This window comes from Falco peregrinus, chromosome 2, assembly GCF_023634155.1.
Source record: "Falco peregrinus isolate bFalPer1 chromosome 2, bFalPer1.pri, whole genome shotgun sequence".
NCBI classification, from domain to species: domain Eukaryota; kingdom Metazoa; phylum Chordata; class Aves; order Falconiformes; family Falconidae; genus Falco; species Falco peregrinus.
Window position 1 is genome coordinate 38,330,058 of NC_073722.1, and position 24,461 is coordinate 38,354,518.

Below are 24,461 nucleotides of genomic sequence, written 5' to 3' on the forward strand. Positions count from 1 at the left end.
CAGTCTGGATCTGGGGATCACGCTGTGCCCTCATGGCTGGAGCAGCCCCACGGTGCCGTCCCCATGCCACTCCCAGGGGGGTCCATCCATGCCCCTTGGAGTGCCCTGGGTGGGGGTATGGGTGCAGGGGTGGTGGCTGGTAAGCCCATCCCACCCCAGGGCTGGTGCTGGGTGATCGCACTGCTCCAAGAGCCTGCTCCTTCCTTATCTCCAGAAGTTCATGCCTAATTTTTGGCACCAACCGGGGCGATTCCCCCATTTTGGGGTACCCTGTGGGTGCCTAATTTCCTGCTCCAGGCCAGCCCATCAACCCCCATGGCCGCATCTACCCTGAGGAGATGATCCAGACCGGGATCTCGCCCATCGATGTGATGAACAGCATCGCCCGGGGCCAGAAGATCCCCATCTTCTCTGCTGCTGGGCTCCCCCACAATGAGGTGGGTCCTCACGGGGTGCTAAGCTGCTGATGCAGCCCTGGCAGCAGGTGGAGGATGAGGATGAGGATGAAGGAGGCAGTGTGGGGGGATTTGGGAGGGCTGGAGCCTGTCTTCTGTGTTTTAACTCCTCTCCCCACTGTGCTCTGGTTCTCTGCTTGCCGTGACGGGGCCAGACCCACCTTTTGTGGTGGCTGTTGTGTTCCCTGAGTGCCCCCAGCCATGCAGGGTGATGGGCTGGTGCATGCGGGAGAAGGGAAGCTCACGTTATCTTGTGCCTCAGTTTCCCCATCTGCACAGCGAGGGGTAAAGCAAACCCTGGCGTGGCAAGAGCTGCACTGGCGGCAAGGCAGAGCTGATCCAGGCTGGTGTGGGGTGCCTGAGCCAGTGGGGCAGGGGGCTGCACATCATCTCGTGGCCCCACAAGCATGGCTGTACCAGGGGCAGGCAGGGCAGGAGGCAGTGGAGATAACCAGCCTGATCCATAGGCGCACCAGCGTGGTGGGTGGGCAGTGCTGCCCTGACCCCCTCAACACAGACAGTGGTGCGATGGGGTGGAAAACCATCCCTGACAGATCGGGAGTGACACAGGAGGGTGACCATGGTCAAGTCAGGGCCCGGCACAATGGGCACGGTGCCATGGCAAGGGGGCACGGCTGGCTTGGGGTGGGGGGGCTGGACCCCACTCCCCCTTGACCTGTGGGGCTGGGTGGGCAGCTGGGGGTGCTGATGCCTCTCCAGGGATGACCTCTTCTCCGCTGGTTTCTATTCGTCCTATCTCCGTCCCCTGCCCTTTGCTGCTGTGGGGCTGTATCCTGGTCCCAGGGGGGCCGTGGCCCCTCCAGTGGGGGGACTTGGCTATGGGCACTGGCCCTGTGCTGCCCGCCTGTCTCTGTCCTGCTGCAGATTGCTGCACAGATCTGCCGGCAGGCTGGGCTGGTGAAGAAGTCCAAGGACGTGATGGACTACCATGATGACAACTTTGCCATCGTCTTCGCTGCCATGGGGGTGAGTTAGTCCCGGGACAGCACAGCCCAGCCGACCTCAGCAAAGCCTGCTGAGGAGCCCAGACTGCATGGAACATGTAGGCAGCCTGGCTGCCACCTCCCTGTTGCTGCCACGGCAAAGCCTGCCTCGTTTCCCCGTGCATGAAGCTGCCCTGCTCTTGCTGACCAGCCTCTCCCACCTGGGCAGGTGAACATGGAGACAGCTCGCTTCTTCAAGTCGGACTTTGAGGAGAACGGCTCCATGGAGAATGTGTGCCTCTTCCTCAACCTGGCCAATGACCCCACGTGAGTCAGCCTTGGGGCTCTGGCATGCAGTTCTCCTCTCCTTTTCTCCTTTCTCCTCTCTGTTTCTCCTTTCTCCTTTCTCCTCTTCTTCGTTTCTCCTTTCTCCTCTTCTTCGTTTCTCCTTTCTCCTCTTCTTCGTTTCTCCTTTCTCCTCTTCTTCGTTTCTCCTTTCTCCTCTTCTTCGTTTCTCCTTTCTCCTCTTCCTCGTTTCTCCTTTCTTCTCTTCCTCGTTTCTCCTTTCTCCTCTTCCTCGTTTCTCCCTTCTCCTCTCTCCCCACTGAGGGCCTGATCCGTCTCGGGTGGATCACGGTGCAGAGCCTGGTGCTGGGTGCAGCTGGGGGTCATTAGGGTCCTGCTGTGTGTGGGACCCCCAGAGGCTGCGGGTCCCTCTGCTCCCCAGCAGTCAGCCCTGCTTCTGGGTGCTGCAAGCTCTGCACTGAGTAGCAGAGAGGGGCTGCAGAAGTGTGTGTGTGTGTGTGGCACATCTTGCACGGTGCTGAGTCCCTTGGGCTCCTCCCTGTGCCCTCCTGGCACCCCCAAAACTGCCGCTGTGATGGGATGGGGAGCAGCCTCCAGTGCAGCTCAGCGCGGGGCACTGGGGAGTACAGGGGGGTGCACACAGGCTGGGAGGGGCAGCTGGCACTGAACCCAGCCAGTGTTTGGTCCCCATGCTTTCCTGCAGTGGCTGGGAGCCGATGTCTGGGTGGGCAGCGGGTGCCTCCCTCCTCCTCCTCCATGGCCATTGCTCAGGGACCCCGAGAGCTGGGGTCCCTCCTCTGGGCATCCTTGCCAACATGCTGCAGCCTGCCGGGCTCTGAGGATGCTCTGCCAGGGTGGAATTGGGATCTGGGGGTGCCCACGCTGTCTCCCTTGCAGGATTGAGCGGATCATAACACCCCGCCTGGCCCTGACCACTGCTGAGTTCCTCGCCTACCAGTGCGAGAAACACGTGCTGGTGATCCTGACAGACATGAGCTCCTATGCCGAGGCCCTGCGGGAGGTCAGCACATGTCCCCCGGATCCGCCCCAGTCCCTGTGTCCTCCCTGTGTGGCAGGGGATGAGGACTGCCCACTTGGGCTGCCCGGGATGCTTGGGGTGTTTGGGATGCTTAGGGTGCTGGGGGTTCCAGGGTGCTTGGGGTGCTGGGGGTACCCAGGGTGCTCAGGATGCCTGGGCTTCCAGGGTACTTGCAGTGTTTCAGATGCTTGGGGTGCTCAGGGTGCCTGGGATGCTTGGGGTGTTTGGGGTGCTGAGGAGTGCTCAGAATGCTTGGGGTGTCTGGTATGCTCGGGGTGCTGGGGATGCCTTGGGGTGCTCAGGGTGCCCAGGACACCTGGGGTGTCCAGGATACTTGGGCCACTTGGGATGCCTGAGGTGCTTGAGCCCCCCCAGCACTAATGGCAGCTCCCCTGCCCCGCAGGTGTCAGCAGCCAGGGAGGAGGTGCCCGGCCGCCGCGGCTTCCCTGGCTACATGTACACCGACCTGGCCACCATCTACGAGCGGGCTGGGCGCGTGGAGGGCAGGAATGGCTCCATCACGCAGATCCCCATCCTGACCATGCCCAACGATGGTCAGCAGCCTGGGGGGGACACGGCACGTGGCGTTGGGAAGCCACAGGGCTGGGAAATCCCAAATTGTTCTGTTTTACCACATTCTGGGGGAGATTGTAGGATCTGTCAGGGTAGCAAAGCTTGCTGGGATGATTTACGGTTATTTCCGCCCCCCCCCCCCCCCCCCCCCCGAGTTGTCCCTCTGGCCCCCCAGCTGGAGCAGAGCGCTGGGTTTCAGCCAAAGGGTGTAGCTGGGGGGCTCACACTTGAGGGGTGTGGAGGAGGGGGATGCGTAGGCATGGGCATAGGGGTGCACACACACGCAAGCCTAAACCAGGTGGGTCTCTGCCTGGCAATGGGGGAACTGGCTCTTGCTCACAACCACAGGCTGGTGCAGCTTCCCTGGGGCCACGCTGCGCCGCTCAGCCCCAGCGTGGGGCACAGCCATGTCCCCTGCCTGGCTGAACAGCCAGACCTGCTTCTGGGGCTCACACCATCCTGCCTCCCCTTAGACATCACCCACCCTATCCCCGACCTGACGGGCTTCATCACTGAGGGGCAGATCTACGTTGACCGGCAGCTCCACAACAGGCAGGTTCGTTCCCGTGCCCCTGCCTGGCTCTGTGCTGTGGCGGAGTGGGGATGGATCTGGCACCACTGTCCCCCTCCCCGGCATTGGATGGGGCTGGAAACCACCTGAGAGCACCAGGATGGGGGTGCCAAGGGCAGGGGGGAGTCCGAAGTGGGGGCAGCAGTCCCCTTGCCAATACCCAGCAGTGCTGGCAGTGGGCAAATGTGTGTGTGGGTCCCCCTCTTCCTGCAGATCTACCCCCCCATCAATGTACTGCCCTCCCTCTCCCGCCTGATGAAGTCGGCCATTGGGGAGGGCATGACCAGGAAGGACCACGGGGATGTGTCCAACCAGCTGGTAAGGGCTGGGCTGCGGGGTGGGGAACCGTGATGTGCAGTGTGGGAAATGGAATCATCTGTCCCTCCAGAGCCCTCCTGCCCCTGCCTGGGGCTGAGATTGTGGTGCTTTTGGCCATGACAGATATGAGCACTTATTCCTGTCATCTCCTTGACATAAGGGAGAGTTTAGGTAAGGGGGTGGGATGCTTTACCCTTGGAAGTGGAAAATCCAGGGGATGCAAAGCCCCAGAGCACAGCTGGAGCCGTAGCTTGTCCTGCTGCAAGAAACCCAGGCTGACAGCAAGCTGGATTGTTTTCCATGCAACATATATTGTTGCCTATAATATATATACACATATACAATTATATGTATGCTGCTCCTGGAGCTGGTCAGGGGAGAGGCTGTGCTGCTGCCCGTGCTTTGCCTGCCCGGTAGGTTGCACAGTGTCTGTCCTGCCACCCTGTCTGTCCCACAGTACGCCTGCTACGCCATCGGGAGGGACGTGCAGGCGATGAAGGCGGTGGTGGGGGAAGAGGCGCTCTCGCCCGATGACTTGCTTTACCTGGAGTTCTTGCAGAAGTTCGAGAAGCAATTCATCACCCAGGGTGAGGCGGGTGGCTGGACCCCAGCCCCCAGCCGAGCGGTGGTTTGGGGGTTGGACCAGACCCCCAGCATGTCCTTGCTCCTGCCTGCTTCTCTTCCTAGGTCCCTACGAGAACCGGACCATCTTTGAGTCCCTGGATATCGGTTGGCAGCTGCTGCGCATCTTCCCCAAGCAGTTGCTCAAGCGCATCCCTGAGAGCATCCTGGCCGAGTACTACCCGCGTGATGCCAAAGCACCGGGCCAGGGGCCGGCCAGCACGGCCCTCTAACCCCTGAGCTCTGGGCTGAGCTGGTCAGCTCTGGGGAGCAAGCCCTGTGTCCCTGAAACCATCCACAGGTCCCTCCTGTGGGGCTGCTGAGCAGGTGCAGAGGGCTGTGGGTCCTTGGCACCAGCATCCCAAAGCGGTCAGAAACCTTCTCTCCTTGCTCAATAAAACCAGCGTGGTCACCAAAACTTCGATGTGCTGTTGCACTTCCCACCGTGGCCGTCTCCTTCCCACCCCTGGTCCCTTCCCACCCTCCCTGTGGGAGCAGCACTCCCTGCCCAGCCCAGGCAGGCAGCCTGGTGTGGGCAGAGCTCCACGCCTGGTAGGGCAGAGGTGTGGGAAGCTGCCCAGGCACCCACTGAGACACTTGGCATCTCCTCACACTATGGCATTTTTGATTTTAAGATGACCTGGAGGTGGAAAGGCCACGAGAGGGGTGCGTTTGCTGCAGGGCTGCACGCCCGAGCATCTCCCTGCATCAAAGCAACTTGCAGCAGGGGCAGAGGGAGTTTCGGTTCCCCCTCGAGCCCTCGGTGGCTGCTGTGGCAGGGCCAGCCCTGCCTGCACCAGGGTGCTCAGCCCCCGCTGTAGCCGGTTTCACTTCCCTGCAGCAGAAGGGAGGGTGAGGGGGCAGGCACCCGGCCAAGCAGGGGGTGCTGGGTGCCATCGGCCCTGCCACCATGGCCTGGGCTGGGGAAGGTGCCGCGCAGCTGGCAGGTAAGGTTGGGGATGGGGGGGGCTCATGTGTAGCTGGATGTCCCTGCATGCCTCAAGGCAGGGTGGTGGGGGTGGCTCTGGTTGTCCCCTGTGACAACCACCGTGGTGGCTCTGGGTGCCGTGGTGGCCTCTGGGTGCAGTGGGCTGAAGGATGGTTTTCAGGGGGTGAAAACAGCCTGGAACTGTGCCTGGAGGAGGGTTGTTGCTTGTTCAGCCCTGCGTCGCGGAGGGGTGAATAACCAGTGTGTTGTATTTAGGTTGGCTGCCAGCTCCCAGGCGTGGCATGTCTGTCCGTCCCTCTGCCACCCCGGGCTGTGGGACGTGCCTGTCCCAGCTGCCAGCTGCTCTTTAGGGCTTTTGCAGGCATTTGCATGCTTGTGCAGCTTCGCCTTGCAAGAACCGAGGCTGGGGGAGCAGCATTGCTTGCACAGCCTCAGCTCCACAGCTGGCCCGGGGGTCCCGGCATGGGGGTCCCAGCATGGGGTCCTGGCAAAGGGTCCCAGGGCCTTTTCTGGGCAGCACACATGTCCCGTGGGTGCCTTGCAGGCAGTGTACGGTCCCAGCAGTGGTGGCTGGATTACAAATGGGGGGGATTTAGATTCCAGAGTGCATTCCCCACCAGATTAGCTCTGTTACGGGAAGGGCGGGAGGAAGGTGCTGGATTCCTGCCCTGCTGCCGTGATGTACCACAGCCACTCTGCGAGCTGTCCTGGGGGCAGCCAGGTAAGCAGCCACCCCCCCAAGCCCACCAGCCCAGCCCCTGGAGCATCCGATGCGGTCTCACATCCCCCAGACCATTCCCCAGTGCCACAGGGCTGGCTCGACAGGGAAGCTCAGTGGTGCTGGGGGCTGTCCAGTCCCCCTGTGTCATGCTGCTGTCCCCCCACACCTGTGGGCACCAGCTGAGCCCAGCAAGGACACAACTCTGTGGTAGCACCTCTTGGGCAAGCTGTGGGCAAGGGGTTCCTGTGGCAGCGGGATGCTCTGGGGCAGCTTTTCCCTCACTCAGAATCTCTCACTGGGATTTTTCCCACCTCCTCCGAGCAGCCCTGTTACTCCAGTGCCCTCCGCTCCTTTGCTGCCCCTGGGTGCTATCAGGTCGGAGTTTTGCAGGCTGTTCCTTCTGCTCCAGGTTGTCCTGCCCTATGGACTTTCCCCATTGCCTTAGGACACACGAGTCCAGCAGCACTGACAGCCCCCTGGCCTGTGGGATGGGGGGTGCTCAGCCCCTCTCTCACAGAGCAGCATGAGGCTGAGAAAAGCAAAGGGATGGAAACATGTCTCGGGTTTCCACCTGCATGGGTGACCTTCTGGTGTGCTTTTGGTTCCCCTGCAGCCATCCTGGAGTCAGGGAGCAGTGAGAAAGAGGATGAGGATGAGGATGAAGAGGCAGCTACGGTGCAGGTATCACTCATGGGCTCATTTTCTGTTTTATTTCTTCCTCCTGCCCCTGTAACTGAGGTGATGAAGGGCTGGTCTCCCTGTGCCCTCCCATTCAGCCGTGGCTGTGTGCCACAGCACCAGGGTTCTGATCACCGGGGTGTCACAGCCACAGTACCCTCAGTGCAGCTGGCAGCATCCAGGCGGCTCACTGGGACCCTGCAGCACTGTGCCAATGCCAACGTGATGCTGTGCCAATGCAAAGCCATACTGCATGCCTACGCAACGCCATGATGATGTGATGCCATGCCAATGCAATGCCATGTGTGTGTTTCTCCCCCAGCAGCATCCATCCCTTGGCCAGGAGGTGGGTGAAGCGGAGGAGCAGCTGGCCAAGCTCGAGCAAGGTGAGCCCCGTCCCACTCCAGTGTCACATCCCAGCACGGTCCTGTACGGGGACTCAGGGTTGGCTTTAGCCAGCAGTGATGGTCTCAGTGGGATGGTGGAGGGGGAAGGTCCCTGCCATGGTGCAGAGCCAGGTGCCATCTCTGGTCCTGGGTGACCTGGTAGGGCTCAGCTGGTGCTTAGCGAGAGTGGCTGTGGTCAGGGAGGAGGACAGGGTGCTAGCTGGGACCCCCACCCAGCACTGAGAGCTTGGCAGGTGCCTGAATCCAGCTTCTGCCACTGCCAGCATCACAGGCACTGCTGGTTGAGCTCTCAGCACTGGAGACTGAGTTCGAGATTGAGAGGACATGCCGGCAGCGAGCCGAAGCCTATGCAGCCCAGGTAGGGCTGGGCAGTGTGCCCCCGCCACCATTCCCCCCACAGCATCCCAATGCCTGCAGCCCCTCGCTGTAGGTGCAAGGGTGCCAGTGCATCCCCCTGGCACACCCAGCTTGGTGGGTGCAGTAGCAACCCCGATGCTGGGGGGTATTTCCATCCAACCCCAGGTGAAGCAGGAAAACAAGCAACTGAAGCGGCTCAGCCTGGCACCAATGGCCCCCGCGGTGCCCCCCGAGGAGCTGCGCCCCGAGGAGGACCCTGACCCTGCCCAGCACTATGAGCAGCAGCTCCAGGGTGAGCCGGGCTGGGGGGTTCCAGCCAGAAACAGTGAAGCCAGAGGCAAAGCACTGTCCCTGTCCTGATGCACCCTCAGCCCGGCTCAGCCTGGCCCTGGGGTTTTGGGTTGTGCCTGGGTCTTGTTCTGGGTAAACAAGGAGAAAGTAATGCTAACATTGAACAAAAAACATGAAACGAAAGCGCTGTTGCTCACGCTTCCTCCTTTCCCATCCTGTTTTCCCATGTTGTCAATTTGGGCTGTGTTTGCAGCCTGATACTCCTGTCAGTACTGTGGGGATGCACTTCTTGAGGGAGCACCCCCCTGCCGTGGGATGCACACTCCAGCCAAACCCTCCATGATGAGGTGATGCCATGGCTTTCCCGGTGGGCTGAGCTTTGGTGGGGGTGGGGGGATGCTTAGGGGCAGCTTTGGGCAGGTAGAAGGGTGCTGAGTACCGGTGTGCCACTGGTTGCTGTCCCACCGTACTGCACGTGTCTGTCCCTCTGGGTCACCTCCCAGAGCGAGCTTCCAGCAGGGTCACTGGTGATATGGCCAGGATGGGGGTGAGCTGGGGGGGCTGCTGTAGCACCAGCAGCCTGGTCTCAGGGACAGGCTCCGGGAGGGCTGCACTCCCCTTTCCCACCCCCCTTGCTCCCCGCTTCCTTCCCAGATCTGCAGGAGAAGATCTCCTGGCTGCTGGCACAGCAGAAGGATCTCACCATCCAGCTCCAGGACCTGCAGAGGCAGAACCAGGACCTGCAGGACCAGGTACCTCCTGGGACCCTCACTGGGACCCCCCAGCCAAGCAGGAACCCCTGGGTCCTCCTTCATCACCCTCCCCCTTTCCTTGCTCCTGCTCATCTTTGTAGCTCCTTGCTGAGATCAGGACAGGGTTTTTGGGAGGGAAGACCCCGACCTGCAGCCCCTTACCATCTCTCTGATGTCCCCGGGGGGTGGACTGGGCATGGCAGGCCCCCCCAGCTGAACTCAGGGCTGAGCAGGGGCTTGTCCTGCGGCAGCTGGAGATGGGGCAGGAGGAGCAGCAGTGCTTGCGGGCAGCCCTGGGCAACAGCCAGCGGGCACTGAAGTCCTTCAAGAGAGGTGAGCTGGGTGCCGGGTCCCCATGTCCCCTCCCTGTCCCCCTGCCAGCACGTGAAGGAGCAGCTGGCAGCTCTCCAGTGCCACCCAGTCTGGTGAACCAAAGGCAATGGTGCAGCGCTAGGAGCTGCAGCTGGATCACCAGGACATGGGTGTCCCTGTCCAAGGGAGGTGGCTGTGCCGAGATCCCTGTGGTGGCACACCCCTCCCCGTGCTGGCCTGGCCCTCCCTGAGCCCCCACTCTCCCTGACAGTGTCCCAGATTGTCACCCAGGATTACTGTGAGGTGGTGCAGCAGCTGGAGCTGGAGCAGGACCTGCGCCTGCATGCCGAAGCCTTCGCCCATGAGGTGCGGCCAGCCCCTGAATCACCCTACCTGTGGGTGCTGGGGGGGCACGTACCCACGGCAGGTCAGAGAGACAGGGGGCTGCTGGCTCTCAGTGTAGACTCCCAGTACTCAGCCCACTGCTGGCTTAGCCCTGGGTCCTGAGAGGATGAGGATGCTCCCAGGCACCCATCACGGTTCCCTGGGATGAGGATGGATGGGGTTTGCTCCCAGCCTCCCCAGAACGGGATTTTCTCTGGCTGGGGTGAGCCCGGGGGCTTGCTCCCTCCCTGACCCCCTTCCCCATGGGCAGATGTTGGTGCAAAAGAAGGAAGCGAACAGGCAGAGCATGATCCTGCTGCAGAGCGCGGAGCCCAGCACCCAGCTGCTGGTGGCCCTGCAGGAGGTGGGACGGCTGACCCGGGCGCTGGAGGAGGGCAGGCAGGAGCAGCAGCGGCGGGTGAGGAACTATCCCCAAGGGTGGGTGACGTGGAGTGGGGGGAGCAGGGCTGGGTCACAGCACAGCTCCAGGGCTGGTGGTGGTTTCCCTTGGGTGTGGGAACTGGCTGGGATCAGGATCAGACCCTTCCATCGCCTGCTCCCTGCCCATCCCACACCCTGTGATAAGCCTGGAGGGGTTGTTCTTCCATGGATTTCCACTAGCGCATTTTGGGTGCTACCACACTGTGGGAGCCCCCACACTGGGCTGGCACCCCCCCAACCCCCTGGGCTGCCATCACCCAGCCTAGAATTGCCCTAAAATCAGCTTAAAGTTCCTTGCAAGCAGCCAACTTGTGGGACTGGGGAGCATCCATGTCCCTGGCAGGGATGGCACCGGGGGTCCCCAGCTCCTGGGCTGCACCCAGCTCCCCCTGCTTCTACAGGTGAAGGAGCTGGAGGAGCAGCTGAGCAGGCGGCCGGAGCCAGAGGAGCTGGATGTGGCCCAAGCTGCGCTGGCCACGGCAGAGGATGAGAAACTGCAGCTGAGGTTGCGGCTGCAGGAGGCTGAGCGGCGGCTGTTGAGCCTGGAAGAGGAAGGTGGGTGCTGTCACCCCTTGCCCGACACAGGCAGGAGCCTGCAGCGGTGCCACAGGGATGCCCACGGCGCCGCCTGCCCACGGCTGGGCTGGGCTCAGGCTCCGAGGGGCAGCAGCCCTCCCACGCGGCCCCAACCATACCCTGTTGCAGTGGCGTTGCTGCAGGAGAAGCTGGCCCAGGATCCCCCGCTGCAGAGCCAGACCCCTGAACCAGTTGCACGCGTACCACCACCACCACCACCGCTGCCACCACCTGCACCCGCTGTCCCCGTGGAGTAAGTGACACCACTGGACATCCTGGTCACCTCCTGTGGAAAGCAGCTCCAGCAGCCCAGGGGCTTCCAGCTTGTCTCTGCCATGGCAAATAAGCCGGGCTGGGGGCAAACTCCTCTCCCCCCATGCCCATTGCTCTTGCCCGCCGTGCCAGGCTGTCCCCAAGCCATGCCTGGGCACTATCTCTGGGCAGGGGCAGAGCTGGCTGCAGGGGCCAGACCCCAGCGGGATGTCGGGGAGGGTGAGGTGGCTCTGGCTCTGAGCCGGGGGGGTCCCGGGGGCAGGCTGGGCGTTTGTGTCTGGCATTCTGGGGGCGAGGGGTGCAGCTCTCACCTCTCCTCTCCCTTCCAGCCCACTGGCAGCAATCAGGCAGAGGAAGGGGCTGGCAAACCTGCAGCGCAGTAAGTCCCCCCCACTTCCTGCATCCTGGGGAGGTCCTGGTGCCACGGGGGTCCCCTGGCAGTGCCACGGGGATGGCAGTCCCTAGGCAGGGAGAGATTGGCGTTTCTCTGGGACAGAGGTTTGCCAGCATCGTGTTGGTTCAGGCATCTCCCATCCATCCAAAGGTGTTGCTCCAAGCTCTCACTGTGGAGTGAGGGGCACCCCACCAACATACCCCCCCCCCCAAAGAGGGTGCTCAGGCCCCAGCACCCCTGTCCTGCCCAGCATGCATGGCTGTGCCAGCCACAGTCCCCGGCACAGGTGGGAGATGAGCCCTGGCAGGGTTGTACCTGGGTTTGGCCTCGAGAGAGGGACCCCCCAGGCTTGGGGGGACTGCAGGGTGGCAGCAGCTCCCCACCCCAGCATGTACTGAGCCCTGTCATGAGTGCATGGGGTCTCAGCATGGTGCTCCCTGCACAGCCAAACCAGAAGCTGATGATGCTAAAGCTCGAGCTGTGCAGGAGATGATGGAGCGGATAAAGAACGGGGTGGTGCTGAGGCCCGCCAAGGACCAGCTGCCCCTGGGCCAGGTAGGCAGGAACTGGGGCTTGGCCACTGCCAGACACCCCCATCCTATGTGGGAATGTCCCCAGGGAGCCCTGGGACTTGGGGTGGGTTTGGGGTGCATCAGCAGCCCCGGGGAACTGCAGGGCCAGCAGGATGGGGCCACATCTCCTCCCTCCTCCCCTCCTGCAGGGTTCGGCAATGGTGCCCGGCAAGCAGAGGAGCACGGCGCTGGAGCTGCAGGGCATCCTGGTGAGCAGCCCTGTCCCCCAGTGGGTTGACACCAGGCAGTGGTGTGGGGACACTTGGGTGCCACTATCCCCAGCTGCAGCTGTCCTGTGTGGGCCTGTGCCAGGCCTGTCCTGGCTGGCCGGGATTGCATCCCTGGGGGTCCCAGCACCTGGATGTGGCCCCTCAGCATCTGAGCCGTCTGCGGTGTTTCCTAGGGTGCCATGAGAAGGGTGAGCAGGAGGTCCAGCCAGCGGCAAAGCAGCCTGAGGGGCAGGGACAAGCAGCTGGAGTCCATCTTGCAGCGGCGGCGCTGGGCGGTGGATGCATCCACACCCGCAACCCCACCTCCATCCGCGGCGCCCGGCACTGGCTCCCTGCAGCAGGACCCTGAGGATGCTGGGGCTGTGGGGAGACCGGATCCTGGTATGGAGTAGGGCTTGGTAGCAAGTGGATGTGGGGGCTTGGGCTGGATGACCCCCCCCGGAGTGAGAACATCCCCAGGGCCAGGTGCAGTGTCCCCTTGGTGTCCCACCGCTAGCCCCACTGATGCTCTGCAGTCCCCTCCCATCACCATCCCTGGTGACAAGCTGCTGGGTGCTGGCATGGGTCCCCATGGGCTCTGCTCTTGCTCACACCCCACTCAGCATCTCCTCTCCATCTGTCTCTCCATTTCTCCCCAGGGGACAAGGACATCGGCACAGCTCCATTCAGGTGCTCATCGGGGAGTGGGGAGGGGGTCCCGTTCAGACCCCGAGCAACAAGTGGCCTCCCCAGGGCCCGGCCCCTCTCCCACCTGGCCAGAGGCAGGGGAGAGCCAGGGTAGAAGCAGCTTCATCCCCTGCTGCCCTTCGCCCAGCCAGAGCTGCACGGCTGTGGCGAGACAAGGAGTGAGCACGGTGGCAGGAATGGCTGCTCCAAGCTTTCACCCTCATTTTCCAGTAGCTTGCATCCTCTTGTGCTTTAATTAAAGCAAGGTGCCCCTGGGTGCCTGCATGCCACGTTGTCACTGGAGTGGCACATCTGCTGGGTGAAGGGGGTGGCAGTGGGATGGGGATGGCACTGGAGCTGCTGCAAACTGGTCCTGGTGAGAGACCTCATGGGACCGGAGCAGGGCACCCACCCTCCTGCCACCCCAGGGTGCCTGGCAGCTGGGCAGGGACACGCATGACAGCACTTACCCACTGTGAGGAGATACTTGTGTTCCACTCCCTTTGACATCTGAAGTCGCCACGTTTAAGGAGGTAAATGGCACCCAGACCCTGATGGCAAGGGACTGGGGCTTGTGTCAAGGCAGAACGTGCTGTGGTGTCCCATGTCCCCTGCTGCGGTGCTGACCAGGGGATGCAAGACCCCTCTCAGTGCCAGTGGAGCCCCTGGGAAAGCTCTGAGCCCCAGCTGGCAGCATGGAGGGGCTGGCACCGTATGTCTGCAGGTGGGGCCCCCCATGGTGCCCTTCGTCTGCAGCTTTTGTCTCCTGTGTGGGACCCTGGGGAGTGACACCTAAACTCCTGCTTCTGGTGAAGGGAAACCCCCACACCCTTGAAGGTCTCGGGTTTTCCTTTGGATTCCCCGATCCCTCAGGCAGCTCCCACTGGGTGATCCCCATCTCTGCATCCAGCCTTGGGGAGGGCTGCACCCCCATTGCCGGGGCCGGGGGGGTGGGGCAGGTTCAGGTCAGCTGTTCCTGGGTTCCCAGGAGAGTATGGTCCAGTCAAATCCACTTCTCCTGGTACGCCAATGTTGGGGAGCCCAGTGCTCCCAGGCTTCACCCAGCAGCAGCCCAGGTTGAACGGTCCCTCTAGGCCCGCAGCTCCAAGGCTGGGGTCCCCAGTGAGCCAGCAGACCCCCATCGCTCAAAGGGATGATGCTCTTCAGCCTATGCCTGTTTTTGACCATTGGGGTGCATAGGAGATGGGGTTTCCCCTCGAGCTGCTGACTCTAAGGCTCAAACCCTGCCATACCCATGCCACGGCTCTTCCTTTCGAACCCAAACATAACCTTAATTTAATTGTGGTTTCTCCAGCTCCGCTGTTTTATGGCAGGCAGGCAATGCCGAGTGGGGGAAAGGCAGTGAGAGCATCCTCATCCCTTGCACCAGATAGTTAATTTGCCGGGGAAATTCCCCTTTTGGTCTCAGGGCTGGTGTCATTGCAGGCAAGTTGTCCAGTTCAAGACCTGAACTTGCAGCAGGGAGAACGAGCTGGGTCTGCACCAAGCCCCTACGAGAAGCCAGAGCTGCAGGTGGCGGCTGCTCAGCCATCAGCATTGTGCCAGAGCGTGGTTTTCGAGGGGGAAGCCATGTGATGGGGAGCTGGTGGCTCCTCAAACGTCCCTTCTGCAGGCGGAGGGGGGCACCCCTTCCTTCAGACGATGCCACAGGGACATGGAGGGTGTTAGGGCAGGTTTGTGCTGCCCATCACTTGTGTGGGCCCCTATAGAAGCAGGCACATACATCCTGCATCCCCTATAGAGGGCTAAGCCAGCTGCCCAACCCAGGATGCCTTCTCTCTTCTCCAGTTTATGCCATTGTGTACCACAGCAGCGCACCAGCCGTGGCTGCTCCTGAGGAGCGTGCCCATTCCACACTGCATCTCCCTCCCAAGGTTAATTATCCTCCCTGTTAAAAACACCGGTGTTAGTTGTAGTCTGGATTTATGTACCTCCCGCTTCCAGCCAATGATTTCATAATGCCTTTTTGCAGTAATTAAAGAGCTGTCTGGGATCAGGCCGAACGGCCCAAAGCACTAATGACATGCCAGGAAACCTGCTCCGCGGCCACGGTGGCACGGGAGAAAGGGTGAGCTGGCTTGGATGCACCCAAGGAGGGGACAGGTCCCTGCCCAGTGGACCTGTGGTAGCTGCGGTCCCCCGTTCCCTGAGGACAGCCTGGAGTGTTACAGCACTCCATCACTCTGCTTTTTAAAGTACATTTTCTTTCTCCTTCTTGAAAGCATAGCCAACTTGAACTAAAATATTTAAGGCAAGGAGCTGATCTTTCTAATTACCAAGTGTTTTTCGTCCTGGCCTTTCGATTCTCCAGACACCTGAGGGCTATCATGTGGAAAGCAGACAAGGAAAGGCTGCTTGTGAGATGTACGAGCTCACCAAACTAAAGGATGAATGTCAGCTTGTTCAACAGATCCTCTTACTGGAAAAGAAGGCAAGAGCCACAGGGACCACAGCACCGAGACCAGCTTCACCAGTTCAGAAAGCCCAGGGAGGCTGGAGCCAGGCTGCCCCCCCTGCTCCTCCTCTCCCCTGGAGCTGAGTTTCTCCAAATCCAGGTTTTTAGGCGATCCCAATCATGAGGGACCCAGCACCACCGGGCTCTCACCTTTCGATCCCTGCTGAATCCGGCCTCCTCTGTGCACCTGCTGGGAGCCATCGGGGAAAATGTCGCGGCCCCAGCACGGTTACTCATCAGCTGCCTGCCCTTTCCCACCGCCGCGCTGCCCGCTCCGTATCGAGTGAATTCCTCTCCCCTGATTACACCCTCCAAACACCCATGAAAATCAATGCCGGCTCTGCTCCCGCCGGATGGGAAAGCCGTGCCCAGCCGGCTGCACCGTCCCCAAGCTGCTGGAGCCCCCGCAGCCAGGGCAGAGGGGCCGAGCAGGCAGAGATGCTCTGGAGGGCAGCTGCGTATTAATATACATGACTCTTCAATACTTAATCACAGTGGTAATTCACACTTCTTTTTAAGCTACAGCTTCTTGCAAACCCACTGTGGGTGGGCTCTGGAGCATCCTTGCCTCAGCCCTAGGAATAATCAGGGATTTTAGATCTTATTCACCAGGTTTCCCAGGTTTCAGGGCAAGGAACAGGGCGTTTTGACCAAAGCCGGGCTCCTGTGAGAGGGTGCATTTTCAGGAGCCAGCCCCAAACCTCTCTGGTTACAGCAGGAGACAAGAGCCCAGCCGGGGAGCAGAGCATGGTCCTCACAGCCCCACAGCCTTACCTTCTCCCGTGCAGCTGTAGCCTTTGGGGGTGTGTGTGTGTGCTTTTTCTGGTGCTTGCCTTTTAAATATTTATAGGGTTTCGCTCGCTATTACTCGTCTTCTCTGAATCTGGTTCAGCTCAAAGAAATGTGTGTCATTAACATCTTAAAACACCCGATGATCACAAGCCATAGTCAGGAAAAATGGATTTGTCATCTGGAAAAATACAAAGTAATCTACCCTTGCTTTCTGGCTAAGTGAACAGGCAAACAAGGATTAAAAAGACTTGGTAAAAGGGACATTAGAGCTACTGATCTTCTCCATTTACATCCTATCCACTAGGTTAGTGGCAGGAGTCCCAGGGCTCTGCTTTTACTGCTGTACCCTGCAGAAAGAGCCCTCCATCATGCCCTGCTCTTCCCATCGTGGCACTGACAGCTCTCAAGGAGTTTTCCATCCCTCCTGCATCATGTTCTATGAGGTAAAACTAAACTTAAAACCTGAGCAAAGGCTGGTGAGAGGCACGGTGCTTGCCCTGCCATCCTCGGCCATGCAGACCTGGCTCAGGGGGGGCTTTGCCTCTTCTGCTGCCCCTGGCCAGCGCCTCTCGCCTGCCCGGGCCCAGCTGCCTGCACCCGAGGCGATGGAAACTGTGAAGCACAGTTTAGAGCAGAGCTGTGAACACACATCCAGAGCTTCCCAGCAGCCTGCTGCCCCCCTGGTGCCACCCCCTGCACTGCTGGCCTCCGCCTCCCTCCTCCATGGCTGGAGCCCTATTCTTCAGCCTAAATGTGGCCAAGGTTAAGCTTCAGGGAAGGGTGCAAAAGCATCCGGCTTGTCCTTCTGCTTGCCCAGGCAGTGAGCAGGGGCAGGGGGGCCCAGCGTCCCCCACCCTGTGGCCTTGAAGCAAAATTACAGCACAGCACCCGAGCCAGGGAGCAGCTTTGCTAGGAGCTTCCCAGCTCTACAGGCAAGGCCAATGCTCTTCTCCTACCCCTACCCTTGCATCTTCTTGCCTGCTTTGCCTGCTGCTAATCACTCTGCTTTGCTTTCAGTGCTTTTACCTTTCTGCAACTCCCCGATAACGAAGAGCTCTGTATAAACACCTCCTGCTAACCCCTTTCAGTGATCAGCATCTCCCAAGGCCTCTGCAACATGCCTTCTGCAGCCCTCGGGTCCCCTCAACAGCTCTCTTGTCCTCCAGTTTTTGTCTAAAAGTATAAAAAATAACTAGCAAGCACAGAGGGTAATTTCCTTACGTGACACCAGCTCAACATGGGAGCTGAACACTTGTGAGCCAGAGGGATGCCACCGCATCCAGCCTCTCCAATAAGGTGAACTTCCATCTATAACCTTTACTAGATGAGCAGCTCTCAAACAGAAACCACACATCTACTGTATGAGCATCAGATCACACCAGTGTTAGTGGGCCCTGAACATACCTGTGGCAGGGAGGGGTGTGGTGGGACCACGTGCCTGACTTTTGCCTTCAGCCAGAACTGGCCACAAGAGGAAAATGAACCATTTTCTTCTGAAACACCTCAAAAAGCCTTCCCAAGCTGTGAAATGCGCTGTCAGTGCCCAGGCATTCCTGCGCTACAGCCGCACACAGCCCTGGCTCCTGGCTAGCGTGGGGACACCTGGCTCTGGCACAGGCTGAAGGTGACCAGCAACAAAGCAGAAAGGGGGAGGATAAAAAGAGGGGGTTTGTGATTACGACGAACAAGAACAAAGGGTTCACCTCCTTCTCAGTATGATCATCTACTTTTTTTTTCCCTTTAGGAAAGGAAAGCCCTGGTGAGTTTAGCAGCACTGGGAACACCAAGCAGATGAAACCCAAGGGAAGTCACGGTGACCTGCTCAGCATCTCATTCCCCTCACATGGAGTGGAGAATTGCTTTCTGTGAAATGGCTTCCTGGGGCCTCGCTCAGCCAGCCAGCACTACTGCAGCATCCTGGCCACTCAGGGAGGCTTCCAGCAAAACCAGAGAAGAGAAGAGTGGGTATTTCCAACATTAAAATCACACAAAACGCAGCGTCGAGTCCTTCCAGGTCACCTCCCTGCAGCTGCAGAGCACAGGGAGAAGTGCCTGCCCTCATGCTCCCCTCCCAACGCATGCCACACAGAGGGATGCCGGCATCCTCCAGCACTGGCAGGCTCCCAGCAGGAATATGCGGGAGTTTGACAGTTTGATTACTTTATTCTTTTTTTTTTTTTTTTTAATTAATGGCTCTGTGTAAAACTCATTTAAACGTCAAGCACGTTCTGCCACCACTCTGAGGGAATGGTTCCCCCACAGCCAAACTACACCATGCGCAAACTCCTGGCTTTAAACCCCAGCAGGTGACAATGCCTCCCAGGTCCCTGAGCAGGGTGGGCAGCACTGGGGGGGCCAGACACTCCTTGCGCTCAGCTGGAGCCAAACATCCTTCTTGCACACAGTCCCGGGGGATCAGCAGAGCTGTATAAAAAGGTGCGAGCCCTCCCCGCGCGTGTCCAGCGCTGCTGGCACCTCCGGTCACTGCCCAGTTTATACGTTCCTAGCAAAATCCCTTTGAGAAACATCAAGGAGGGTTCGAGCAAGGCCTGGGGACAGTGCTCCCTCGCAGCCCTCTGCACAGTTTGGGTCTGCCCTGCTCCGTCACCGCAGCCAATGTTGGCTGCCTCCGGGGCTCAGTAAATCTTCTGTCGGCTAGGCAGGATGGCCTCCTTGATGAAAGAGAAGATGAGTAGGATACCGGAACGCTTACCCCTCTTCCCCTTGGTGAAGTAGTTGGAAACCACGTCGTCTGCAGAGAAAAGGGAAAAAACAATCAAACACAAACCCACTGACGGCCATGGGAGCCCTGGGATGGGTCATCTTGATTTCAGGGCAATGCATGAGCTGCCTTTAAAGCATGGAATTTTTCGGTTTGCTCACATCTAGCCTGCCTGGGTGCTCCCAGCAGCCACTGACAGGGAGCCCAGATCCTGAGCTCCCTTTCTTGAAGGTGTAGGGAGGAAAAGGACAGGGCCCCAGGACCAGAGAGAAGCAGGATGCAAAGCTGGAACAGCCCTCACCCTGCAGAAGCCCCCCTTTTTCCTGCCTTGGCTTTTGGAAGGGTTTACCCAACTAGCTGACCCTGCTCCCCACTCTGTGCGGAGGGAATGGGGTAGGCTGAGCACAGCCCCTGTCAAAATCCAGCAGGTGTCTGCCCAGGCTTTGGGAATGCTCACCTCCAGGCTGCACCGTGGAAGGCAGGACGTTCTCTCCAGCCGACAAAGAGACAAAAAATGCAAAAGGAATTAACCACAGGCAGAACGTGAAGTAGGCGAGAACCTGCAGGCGGAGCAAGAGAGGCAGTGAGGACTGAGCCACAATGCACCCAGGAGCCCTTCACACACTGACTTCTGTCTGGGCTGATGCCCACAAGCGCTGCCTTAGCCCCAGCTGTAGCTCCCTATGACACACCCCAAGTTCCTACCTGAACCCCTCAAGAGAAAGGGCACTGAAGGGAGAGAACTGCAACTCAATCTCTCCCGAGTCTCTCGGGTGCAGAGATAGCATTGCCCTGCAAAGCTGATAAGGGGATAAAATTCACTCAGTAACTTCCACAGAAGGACAGGGCACACAGGAAAAGCCCTTGCTCCTGTCTTAGGTGCCCGAAAACCCTTACTGCTCCCAAAACCCAGAATTAAAGAACAGAATTAAAAAGGAGGAAATTGGTCGTGCTGTTATTACTAATTAAATCCTCTTTACACCTTCCAGGGACTAAAAGGAAGAGCCAAGACCTGGGCTTGGCTCCTCCTGCCCTGGGGTGGGACGCTGGTACCAAGCTGCCACACCAGCTTCCCTGTGCATACGAATGCTGGAGAAGTGTTAAACTTCATTAAAAGGTTGTTGTTTCTTTTATTTTTGGTGGAGGGTGTTTTTTTGTGTGTGTTTTTTTTTTTTTTTTAAATTTGCACTAAGTGGCAGCTACTGTTGGGCCCAAACAAGCCTTTTGGTGAATCTAGACCTTTGTCTTGGCAGGTGTGAGAATGGTGACACAGAAGAATTAGTGTGTAGAAGACATAAAAATAATGAACAATAATTCCAAAAGGGAAGTTACTTGTGGTTAGCTTATAAAAAAAAAAAAAAAAGATTATTTTCTACTTTCCTAGTTTTTAGCATTTCAGAAAAAAAAAATAATCTGTGCTTAACATTCAGTATTTCTTCTGCTCTGGAGTTGGGTGAGAAAGGCCCAAGCCCACAGCTGAGAAAAGAAACCGTCATTTCCCTGGTACTTCTGAGGGAATGAGCACAGGAACCCCCAGGGAAGGTCTACGAAAAATATCCTCAGCGTGTCTTACTGCTGACTGAAAAAATAGCATTTTCCTCTTCCCCCTCCCACCAGCAGCTCCACGCTGGCTGGAAGAACACGGATCGACTCCTTCCCAAAGGTCTCTCACCTCAGAGAACAGGTAATACTCCTCGGCGAAGTACTGGAACGCTAAGTAGTGATTGAATATAACCAGCACTGCCAAAGGAAAACACAGCAAAGTCAGTCTCCAGCCAGGAAAAAATACCATCTGCTTATTCCAAGGCCCCCGAAAGAGGACATCCACCTCCACTGCCGCAGCCCCTGCGAGGAACACCTCCTCTGTCGCACGTCCCCTTCCCCTCAGCCCCTGTACACCTGGAATCCTGCTGTTGCTAAAATATTTTCACGCATCTAGTGAGAAATGGTGTGAGCAGCCAAAGTTCCCTCCCCCAGCTCCATTCCGTGCAGCCCTGGTCGAGTCCCTCGTCCCTCTGGTGCTTTACTTTCAGTGTCCCCAAGGGCACCCTGGAGAGCCCAGCTTGACACTTGCTAATGTTGCGTAGCGCTGAGAGAAGCAGCAAAAACCCCTGTGTCCCTGACAGCTGCTGCGGAGAGAAGCTCTTCTGCCATCTGTAAACCAAGTCAAGCTGAAATGCAGCCAGGACAGGAGGGTTAACGCTGTCCTTGGCAGCGAAAAACACCACTTAGCTCTTAAGAAGCAGGAATCAGAAATTCTTTTGCCTTTTATCTGAGACACCAAGCCCAGGAGCACCAGCTCAGCACAGCCCCAGCAAGAGACAGCCCCAACACAAAATGCTGCACCCTGCGCTGCTTTGCTGTCCCTCTAGCCTAAGGATGTCACCCAAGATTCAGATGAGAGTCTAGGTCTGTCAGAAAACACACCTCCTGGTCTACACACCGCGGGAGAGCTACATGCATTTTCAAATAGTGGATAAAATCCTGCCTACATGAACGCTTTGAGGAGCAAAGGTATTTCAGTTGTACACAGACAGCACCCTGAAATATGCATAAGGACTCCAGAAAGTCACAATGAAGGAAATTTTGCCCGTTTGCTACTTAAGGTGTCACTACAAATCACTCAGAGCAGAGATCTGAAGCCAGATCCATGCACAGGACACCGAAACACGCAGGAGACTCGGCAACTCGCAGCAGGAGAAAACCATTTGATCTACTCAGAGCAGCCAAAACCCAGTTTAATTAGCACAGCTGCTGGCCCACAACCTCTGAACTCCCATGTTTGGCCCACAACATGGCTCTGGCTGTTTGTCAGCCAAGCGCAGCAGACAAACTAAGCTGCCCACTTTGGTCAAAATATCAGTGCTGCTAATCTGAGCCCCTGCTCAACCCCACATCACAACCCTGCGCCAGCTGCTCAGACAAGAGGAGAGACCGTCATGCCTGACCTGCCCCAGGGTTTGCCCAGGCAGGGCCAGGCAGCCTGCAGCCCAGCCAGGGATGGAGCTACAACGGCTGCAGAAACAGGCTTGGCGAACACCACAGGAAAGGTGCAAATGTGGCAAATAAAAATCCCCAATTTAAGCTCAGCAACACACTTTTCTAACTATACTTTCTACAGTAACCCTGCTGAACTTCTACATTAATTGTGAAAATTTGTCTCAAAGCTTTTCTTTCTCTAAACATAAGCTCCTTATGATCACACACACATGCACCATCTCACACAGCTCAGCGTGACACCAGGATGCAATTAAACATGCCAGGTTTTTTTAGTTTGCTTCAGATCCCTTCTGTTCTTTATCAAGACCCAGTGAACACCCAGAACAGGAGGTTTACAGGAGAACGCCAAAGCTTTGGGCTGGCTAGGATTTCCTTTCCCCAGTGCTGCTGCCTGAGTTTGGAGCAGAACTGGCTGGAGGTGAGGCAGCGGGTGCCCGAGAGAGCCCGGCATCCCCAGCTCTGTGCCAGGGCACACAACCAAAGGCACTTCCCACATCACCATGCCCAGCCCACAATTATCGCAGCCACATCATCAAACACCATTGAAAAGTACAGCACAAAGCTCAAAGTCCTTTTAAAAGCCACGGGGGCTGCAACAGTAAAACCCAAACCTTTGCTGCCACCCAGAGCCCACCCGGTGATGGGGCTGATGAGGCTTCCTCCACCCCTACGCCCACTCCCATAGGAAGGTGACAGCTCCACTCACCGCAGGACAGTATGAAATTGGAGGACGTCAGGACGATGAAGGGAAAGGTCTGCAGCAAACCGAAGTAGACCAGGTTGGTGAAGAGCCCTACGCCCACCATGAAACCAGGAAAGTGCTCGAAGAGGTAGAGGCCAACCAGCACAGCTGAGGAGAACTGGAAGAGAGAATGGGGGTTGCCTGGGGCAAACACAAAGGTGCAGACAGAGAGATCGTGGGCAGCTGCATGGGCAGGAATCCTGCTGTGATTTTTACAGTGGTCTGATGACACATCTCCCCACGCATCTCCCTCTCAGCCCCTTGGGAAAGGTCCAAACAAGAATGCCACCTTCCTGGTGCAGCTCCTGGTAGGACGTACTATGGCTGGGCCTCAGTTTCCTCAGCCAGGGAATGCAGTGCCACCCAGGAGGAGTTAGGCAGGATCACCACCTCCCTGGTTAAATTAAGCGAAGCGCCAATCGAAGCAGCCCCTGACAACCTCCCTCCTTGGGAGACAGAACTGCCTTGGGACCAGGGGAAGCAGGAGCTCCCCAAGTGCTTGTTGCCTCTGCCCAAAGCCAACGTCCCACATCACAGCTGCCCTGCCAGCCCCGCTGCTGCCCCAGAGGCACACTCAGTGAGAAGCCGCCCGCTTCTGCGAGCACAGGGACTTACCCAGATCATGTATTTGATTATCCTCCTGGTGACAACTGTGTACTCCTCAATCAGCTCCGCCAGGTAGTACAGCCCAGCAGCTGCAGGAGAAACACCCAGCTCAGCCCCGCGGGCCGGAGCAGGGGGATGGGAGGGACCGAGGTAAACCCCGGTGCCTTCAGCTGTGGGGGTCCGTGCTCACCCAGTGCGGGAGGGACTGAAGGGCAAGGGTGACACCCCCCTCCCCACGACACTCTGGGGCACCCAGGGGACCTCAGGGGCACCCAGTCTCTGGAGGACCCAGAGGCACTGGAACGCCAATGGGACGCCCAACCTTTGGGTCACTCTGTGGCACCCAGGGGCCCCCAGTGTCTGGGGAACTCTGTGGCCTCGGTGGCATGCAGGGGACCCCCAATCTCTGGAGGACCCAGGGCATCAGAAACACCAATGGAACCCCCAATCTCTGGGGCACCCAGGGTGTCCCCAGGGGTCCCCCAGTGACCCCCTATCTCCGGGGTACCCAGGGGGCCCCCACTCTCTGTGGCACTCTGGGGCATCCAGAGGACCACCAGTCCCTGGAGCACTCGGGGACATTGGAAGCACCGACAGGACCCCAATCCTCGGGACATCCAGGGACCCCCAATATCTAAGGCACCGACGGCACCCCCAACCCCTGGGGCACCCAGGGACCCCCAACCCCTGGGGCACCCAGGGGTGCCCGGGACACACCGGCCAGGCCCGGGCCCCCGGGAGCTGGTGGACCCGCGGCCCCTAACCGTGTGCCAGCAGGAGCCCAGGCTTCCCCATCCCGGGCGTCACCTCCCCTATCGAGAAACACACGACATATCACGACAGCCCCTGGGCGGAGCCTGCGGCCGGGCCCAGACCCCGCGCGGCGGCACCCCCGAGCGCCCCGGCCCGCGGCAGCCCCCCGGCGGCGGCCTCACCGATGGCCAGGGTGACGAAGGCCACCTGGATGAGGAGGGACAGCCAGCTCAGCACGTAGATGAACCACATGGCGGGGCAGCCCCGGGCCGGGCCCCGCCGCTCCCGCTCCTGCTCCCGCGGCGGCGGCGGCGGCGCTGAACACGCGGCGCCGGAACAAGAGAGACCGGCCCGGCCCGGCCGCCCGCGCCACAGCGACCCCTGCAGGCGGGGAGGGCTCCCGCCCGCCTCCTACTGCGGGGCGGGGAGCCACGGGGGACCCCGAAATGTGCAGGGGCCCCCAGAACTGTACACTCCCCCCCCCGAGATGTACAGGGACCCTCCAAAACTGTGCAGGGACGTTGAAACGTGCTGGGAACC

At 59.1% G+C, this 24,461-nt stretch overlaps 3 protein-coding genes across 10 annotated transcripts; 2 read left to right on the plus strand and 1 right to left on the minus strand.

The window, feature by feature from the left end:
- Positions 1-19: 19 nt before the first annotated feature.
- On the plus strand, positions 20-5,229 carry LOC101922086 (V-type proton ATPase subunit B). The gene is made up of 9 exons (XM_027789635.2): positions 20-437; positions 1,341-1,442; positions 1,629-1,726; positions 2,603-2,726; positions 3,148-3,298; positions 3,791-3,873; positions 4,102-4,206; positions 4,664-4,793; positions 4,894-5,229. The coding sequence occupies exons 1-9, from the start codon at positions 339-341 to the stop codon at positions 5,058-5,060; spliced, it is 1,059 nt and encodes a 352-aa protein (XP_027645436.2). The 5' UTR covers positions 20-338; the 3' UTR covers positions 5,061-5,229.
- Positions 5,230-5,617: 388 nt separating this feature from the next.
- Positions 5,618-18,095, plus strand: LOC101921916 (shootin-1-like). 8 transcript variants are annotated; one of them, XM_055796863.1, is made up of 18 exons: positions 5,961-6,497; positions 7,111-7,178; positions 7,498-7,561; positions 7,846-7,940; positions 8,105-8,231; positions 8,885-8,982; positions 9,234-9,315; positions 9,566-9,660; positions 9,950-10,096; positions 10,521-10,674; positions 10,825-10,948; positions 11,298-11,347; positions 11,808-11,917; positions 12,084-12,143; positions 12,338-12,545; positions 14,277-16,541; positions 17,187-17,394; positions 17,843-18,095. In XM_055796863.1, exons 1-16 carry the CDS (start codon positions 6,146-6,148, stop codon positions 14,558-14,560), a joined length of 2,118 nt encoding a protein of 705 aa, XP_055652838.1. In that variant the 5' UTR covers positions 5,961-6,145; the 3' UTR covers positions 14,561-16,541; positions 17,187-17,394; positions 17,843-18,095. The 8 variants fall into 8 exon arrangements, with proteins under 8 accessions (XP_055652841.1, XP_055652842.1, XP_055652838.1 ...); XM_055796862.1 differs by having other exon boundaries at positions 17,265-17,394; XM_055796861.1 differs by having other exon boundaries at positions 14,277-15,803; positions 16,403-17,394.
- On the minus strand, positions 17,391-24,254 carry TEX261 (testis expressed 261). Its single transcript, XM_055796868.1, has 6 exons — positions 24,104-24,254; positions 23,178-23,257; positions 22,527-22,680; positions 20,493-20,560; positions 19,278-19,380; positions 17,391-18,850 (listed from the first exon to the last, which is right to left on the minus strand). Exons 1-6 carry the CDS (start codon positions 24,171-24,173, stop codon positions 18,735-18,737), a joined length of 591 nt encoding a protein of 196 aa, XP_055652843.1. The 5' UTR covers positions 24,174-24,254; the 3' UTR covers positions 17,391-18,734.
- Positions 24,255-24,461: the final 207 nt, after the last annotated feature.